The 7191-nt window shown below is 31.8% G+C and overlaps 1 protein-coding gene across 1 annotated transcript; it reads right to left on the bottom strand.

The window, feature by feature from the left end:
- Window positions 1–552: 552 nt before the first annotated feature.
- Window positions 553–4678, bottom strand: LOC133294320 (glutamate receptor 2.8-like). The gene is made up of 5 exons (XM_061492976.1): window positions 4408–4678; window positions 2113–3359; window positions 1515–1824; window positions 1029–1426; window positions 553–942 (listed from the first exon to the last, which is right to left on the bottom strand). Exons 1-5 carry the CDS (start codon window positions 4676–4678, stop codon window positions 553–555), a joined length of 2616 nt encoding a protein of 871 aa, XP_061348960.1.
- Window positions 4679–7191: the final 2513 nt, after the last annotated feature.

The following is a 7191-nucleotide window of genomic DNA, read 5'->3' as shown; positions in this document are numbered from 1 at the left end:
TGAAACCATATGTTTTAATTTCTCATAAGAGCTTCAATGGAATCTTCACTAGAATCTTCAATCATATCTTTAATCAAATCCTTAAAATCTTCCCTTTTATATGTAAAGAAAAACTTTTCTTAAAAATATTCAAGAGAATATTCTTTAAAATCTTCAATCAATTATATGATTCAGAAATCCTTAACAAATCCACTTAAGCTCTCCGATTTATCTTTTTATTAAGGTGAAAATTACTGCAAAATATAAGAATTTTTATGAGAATATTAATGAGAATAAAATAATAATTTAACTACAATTCTCATATCTTTTAATTATTTTTTAATCAATTTCAAGATCATATTAACCCTTAATACAAAATAAATTGGAGATGCAACCAATAGCTTTATCCTTATCCTATCCTACCTTACCAAGGAATACTAGCTAGTTCATTTGTCTAGCAGAGCAATCAAAGTCATTTAACAATAAGGTGGTTCAGCACTGTTGCTTGCTCATTTTTTTTTCCCTATCTGTACAATATCACTTTCCACTCCTCAACCAAATCACCTGATATTTTCAAACTTGAGTTGGCGTGGCATGTGCATTTGGAGAGTACATAGAACTTTCTGTAACATCACTTTCTCTTCTGGAGAATCGTCTCTTTGCATATTCATATTGTTGAATCATTACCATAATTAGTCTCCATGATGTTTTCTCTTCACGGTTTGAATAATACATGCCCACAATGTAAACCAAGAGAGAAATTGTTGATGTGCCTGCTGTCAATGTGAAAAGGGCCCAGAAGCTATTGGGACTGAGACTTGCAGAGTCTGCATCTGGTTCTGTGTCTTCACATTTCTCTGATGCAAGCATTTGGTTCTCTAATTCAAGAAGCTTGCCAGTTTCAAACAAACTTAGCAGTGCTTTGTTTACACTTGGAAGATATGGAGACCCCCTTGGAAATGCCTACAAACAACAAAAGTTAAACAAACTTGGAACAGAAGGAATAGTAATGTATGAATGGAAAGTTAAAAAGAAGTATTGAAGCATACAAATCCAAATCCTCCAAATTTATACATAGGCCCGGCTTGAATAAACTCTTTACAGTACTTTGAAAGGAAAATTTTGGCCCAAGGAACTTCAAGAAATGCAGCTGCTATTTCTTTCTTTCTGAGAGCTTCTGCAAACTCTTCAAGTGAGCTAAATTGCTTCATTTTTGCAGGTTGGAAGTGTAACACTTCCTGCAGATATTTTTGCAAGAAGGATCCTGTAGTGTATCCAACCACAGCATTGCCATTCCGTAGCTGATCAACATTATCTACTAAGGGTTCAAGCCTTTCAACAGTTAGCATGCTGGTAAGGTTAGCTGTGTAAGACTGTGTTATGATGAGTGCTACAAATAGCCACACCACCATAGCCATCCTTGATAAACTGTGGTGTAACTTACCACCTAAGTCTATATTAAAGTAAAACTAGTCAGTTTTGGCTAAGTAATCAAATAAAATGATAGCATATACGTGTAAAAAATCTCATAATACCATTAAAGCTGATGAGAGGGGTCAATGCCAACCAAGCCATGGTCCCAGTTTGATTGAGCATGGAACCCTTAAGTTCAGGCCAATGGTGTCTCTCTAACATCCATAGAACAAATCCATTGTAGATAATCATGGCCGCTATTAGAATCCACATGGTCTTTGTAAATGGCTTCACGAATAACCAAGCTCTATGTCCTGCTTTTGACTTAATGGGCACTACCATCACAACTCCCGGATCAGTGTATGGCTGAGTGAATTCAGCATACTGATATCGATATGAAATTATTGTTACATCAATCGCTGCATCGAAATTCTGCTTCATGCATAAGCAATTGCAGATGTAAAGAGCAAGTGTCATTAGCCATTGTTTTGAAAAATGATGGATACATGCTAACAAAATGACAAACATATTAAACCAATGCATATCATACATAAACCAAATAATTTCAATTCAAAATTGACATGGATTATAGTATTAGTTGAAAGAAATGACATAGTGGCACATGCAATTTAAATTTATGTAGTTGCCAGAGACACAATACTTTTGTAACTAATAAAATGAGATAAATCATGTAAGAATAATGTAATATATAACTCTCACCTTTAAATAAACTTGCTTCACCAAATTATCATATGTGTCATTGAAAGCATATAATTTGTATGGCAAATGGTAGGGCAACAACTCCACAGTTTCTCTAAGAAGATCAATAGTAAATCCGTCGAAGGAGGTAGTATTTGTAGAATGATCTTGATTTATATTTATAAATTGTTTCAATGTGGCCAAAGCAGGGACCCCAACTCGTAGTGGTTTATCACTTGTAGGAAGGGCCCATCCTCTTGGAGTGTCCCAAGGTCTTCCTGGCCATAAAAGTTGTCCCAGTTCCTTCATTGAAAAACTATAAGTAGCATTTTGGCCAATACTATTTGAGAAACCTAGTCCATCTGACCAGAACCCAATTTCCTTGTAACCATTCCCTATCACATTGATGATCTGAAAAGTATGTGAAGGAGCTAACTTTTGGTCAGTGAACTGAATTTTTCCACTTAAGCCAATAAAACTATTAAGCAAAATCTTATCTAGCAAAACTTGGCCCCCTTTACTGTTGATTTGGCTCATGGCTAGAGCCACAGTCCATGCAGCATCATAAGCATGTGCTGCAAATACACCAGGTTCATTGTTGAATTCCCAAGGGTTCTCTGAGCTAAACTTTTGGCCAAATTTATGGTAAAAGTCCTTAAACTGATGTCCTGTTTCTGGGATGTAGCTCTTGATTCCAAGGATCCCTTGCATTGAAGATATAGTGGATGCATTCAAGGAATGGACAAGGCTTGTAAAAGGATCAGTTATGATCCACACAGAATCTTTCTCTATCATATTCATTTTATTTGCAGTTTCAAACAGGTTTATGGCCAAAGGGAGGGAAGAAATAACAACAAAGACTCTACATGGCCCTTCTCTAAGCTTCTCTAGTTCTTGGGACAATGAAAGGGAAACAAAATGTGGGATGGCTAAAAGATTGCTTATACTTACACCTGCTTCACTGAGGGCTCTATAGAGATGAGATATAACTTGTGAGGATGAGGCATCCCTACCTTCATATATTATGTTAACACTATACCATTCCCAGGACTGAACAATAGCAGCTACTACTTTCATTTGCTTAAATTGACTAGGTGAGGCTTGCAACAAGAAGGGCAATTTCAAAGTCGACCACTTTGGAGTTGCATCAGCAAGAGATAGAACTGGCGTCATACTTTGGTTACAAACCTCAGCCACTAAAGATGTCTCTTCCCATGTTTGTGGTCCTATAATTGCTTGCACGTGCATTTCATTAATAAGATCTCTAGCTGCCAAAATATGAATTAGAATTAGATGAATTTGTACCTTATTATTCTTTCACTACTCAAAACAATACAATTATGTCTGGTGAATTAAATATATATTTCTGTTTTGGTAATATATTTATGGGAAAACATTTTCTCATGTTACATGAGAATTCAACTCTCATGTTAGTGATCCTTCGATTTGCGTGCAAAGCTTTTCTTTTCTTTTTTTCTTTTTTTTAATAAATATGGGGTCCACCACTAATTGAGTCACAACATGAGAATTGAATTATCATGCAACATGAGAAAATCAAATCCCTATATTTATATGTATAGATAGATATATAAATATAGATTATATATACCAAGACAATTGTGTATAGGACTTATTTTAAGCCTCTTGGATATGTACTTGAAGTGATATGCAAATTATATAATGATCTGGCGAATTAAAGGTGCAACAATTTTAGCTAACATTGGCATAGTTGGTCCCCACGTTAGTAGTGTCTTGGGTTTGATTATCAGTTTTTTCTCTTTATAAGGTAATATATAATCTCACTTTAAATCCTTAATGAAGTTGGTGATCTTTCTTGACCTTGCTGGACGCACCTTCCCTAATCTAAACTTTTAAAGGACTGTTTGGATGAGCTTCCAAAAAACGTGTTTTTTATGCCTTGCTTATTTTAAAAATATTTTTTATAAAAGTTAAAACTATTTAGATTTTTAAAAAAATTATTTAATTTTTGAAAAAAAATATTTGAATTTTGACTTCTGCTTTTTTTAGAAGTTAAAATTTTTAGCTTCCAAAAAAAGTAAATTTTTGACTTTTTTTATTACTTCTATTTTTTAAAAAAAGAAACAGTCATCCAAACAGACTTTTTTAGATAAGTGTTTTTTTTTCTAAAAAAAACAGCTTTTGCAAAATAAAAAAAAAAACAAATAATAATGTTGTTTACCAAAAAAAAAAAAAAAAACAAATAATAAAAAAAAAACCTATCCAAACAAATGCTAAGTAAATAAAGGGTGCAAAATTTTCAACGATTAGGAGAGATGAAGTTTGAGAAATATAAACCTGCAAGAGCAGCCTTAAGGGGATCCCCTTGAGAGTTCCTTATGTGTAGAACAAACCTTTGATTGCTGTAATGATAGAAATCCTCCAATGCCATCTCAATGGCCACTATCTCCTCTTTACCATTGCGAGAATTTTGGTCTGCAATAGCTCCTATTATGCCCTTGAAATTCATGCCACCAGCACCTTCAGGATGAGCTGCTGCATTTCCTAATACAAATTTAAGCATGGTCATAAAACAAATGAGAGGAACAAACTTAAGCATGCTTTCCATAATGGCAAATTACCTGACTAGGTTCTCATCATCTGTAACATTTTATAGACACAATAACGTACTCAAACAAATTAAACAATTTTAAAGTCAATAGCAATGTTTTTTTTTTTTTTTTTTTTTTTTGGTTCTATTGATCTGTGGTCAAATTCCAAATTTCTAGACTGGAAGAAGCTTTCAGGTAATGAGTGCCAAGTGGCAAGTGGCAAGTGGCAGTGAAGAGAGACACAAAAAAAAGAAAACATAGGACGCAACATTATAATATGTACTAATTACTAAGTATAAACACTGCTCCTTTTCAACACCATTTTGGCTCTTCATAGCTTAATAAATAACTATATTTGTAAAACTTTTTTTTTTAAAAAAAAAAAGGGTTTCTAACGTGAAAAGAAAAAACTATTTATTGTAGTAGAAGTTATGTGTGCTTGAATTTCGTCGTAAATAACACATGCATCAGCAAGAAGTTTTCTTGCATTCCTGACCAAAGATTTGCTACTTTGGGAATATTCCTTCTTCAGTGGCAAAACCATTGTAGTGTGAAGAAAGCATTTACTAAGAACTTGTTTAGAGATTATTTAATAAAAGTCTTCATATTATGGATATCACATAAGTTTTGAAAGTAGTATGTATTTTTATCATTTTTTTTATTTGGACCTATATTAAACGGAAGAGTAAATATCATTTTTGGTCTTCAGTAAATTTAACGATATCATTTTTGGTTCATTTTTTGTCTAGCAAATAAAAAGGTCCATCGTGATCCCTAAGAAATTTAAAATGAACTCATTTTAGTCCTTTTGAGGACTAATATGCGTCTTTTTTGAATTTGTGAGGGACCACGATTTTAACTAAATAGGTTCATTTTAAATTTTTTAGGGACTACTATAGGCCTTTTTATTTGCTATGGACTAAAGCGAAAATCGTGAAATTTACTAAGAACTAAAAAGAGTATTTACTCTAAACGGAACGAAGGATCCAATCTTATAAGGAAACTTGTATGTTACACATACATGCAATTTAGGAAGGCATAACTGAATTGACAGAAGCAGCTCAAGACTTATGAGCCTTCACAATAGTCAATGACTAAGAAACATGCATGAGATTCCAAGCTAAGCCTTCGTAGTTCACCAAAGGTGTCCCGCAAAGCCAGCACAACCCATCAATAAAGGGAGTCTTAAAATTCAGCTATCATCATCTTTTTTTAGTGTCACTCAAACTCATCATTATAAATATTATGCTTTTAAAGAACACAACCTTATATACTTTTAGTGTTTAACACTATATTTACTGGTAAGACATTGTTATAATATGAAATTTTTCTTTTTTCTTTTTGTTCAATCACTTCAGATGAGGTGGAGAGAGAAAAAGAATAACTTTTTTATTATAACTAAATCATACTGGTAAGACATAGTGTTAAAAATTAAAAATACATACAGTTAACCTTTCAAATATTACCTTATGGAATGTCTATTCACCCTCATCTATTCCAAAAAATCATGCTTCAACAATATCAATAGATACCGTCCCGCATGGCAGAGTAGCAAATCCCATAGCAATCATTTATTAATCACCACTTTGTCTTTTTCTTTTTATGAATGTCATTAATCACCACTTGAATTAGACTTAACTATGTATGATCACACCCAATTTCTCTTAGACGGATCAAAAAAAAAATTTAGAAAAAATAGAAGTTTCTTTTTTAAAATTATGAGAAAAGTATTAAAAAAAACCTTTGTTTTATTTAAACGCATTTAATTATTTTTAAAAATTTAATTATTTTTTAAATTAAAATGCTTTTTATTATTAAAAAAGAAAGTCAAATAGACAAGCTCTAACACTAAAACTAAGCAATTTTTATTACAAAAAAAAAAAAAAAAAAAAAACTAAGCAATTTTAGGATTACACTCTCGTGTTGGACTTTTATGGTAGGTTTGGAAGGGGAACAGAGAAGATTAATTTTTTTATTTTAAATAAATATTTTGTAAAATTAGGAATTGTCATATAACCTAGCAAGGGACTTTTTTTATCCCTTACGTTAGTATATTAAAGTTCGCAAATAGTTTTATATCAAATATTCCTTCTCATGATTCATATGCATCTTCCAAAACTTTAAATTATAAGTGAAAGTTCGTAAATGGCTTTATACTAGATATATTTTTTCAATTATATCTTAATTTTTATAACATTTTATAATTCAAGAATAAAATGTAATTATCTTCTCTTTCTCTTTCCAACTCGTCCTAATCCTTCATATAAACAAATCCTATGCTTGCTTAATTTTTTTTTTAATGAAATCCTCATATTCATGTCAAAAAGGATAATTTATAAATATTTAGATTATTTTACCTAAAATAAAAATTTATTATTATTTTTAGAAAGAGTTTAAAAAAAATTATTTCATAACCCTCTAGAAAGAAGGATATAGTACAAGCGACTTAAATTGATATTAAACTAAGATGAAATCCTGAAGGTTAGTTGAAATGATAATATGAACTTCACTACAAATGAATTTCTGAAAG

Source organism: Gastrolobium bilobum, unplaced genomic scaffold (assembly GCF_033153095.1).
Source record: "Gastrolobium bilobum isolate Gb01-03AN ecotype WA unplaced genomic scaffold, APGP_CSIRO_Gbil_v1 utg28277, whole genome shotgun sequence".
In the NCBI taxonomy this organism is placed as follows: Eukaryota; Viridiplantae; Streptophyta; class Magnoliopsida; order Fabales; family Fabaceae; genus Gastrolobium; species Gastrolobium bilobum.
This window is presented reverse-complemented; position numbering and strand designations above follow the sequence as displayed.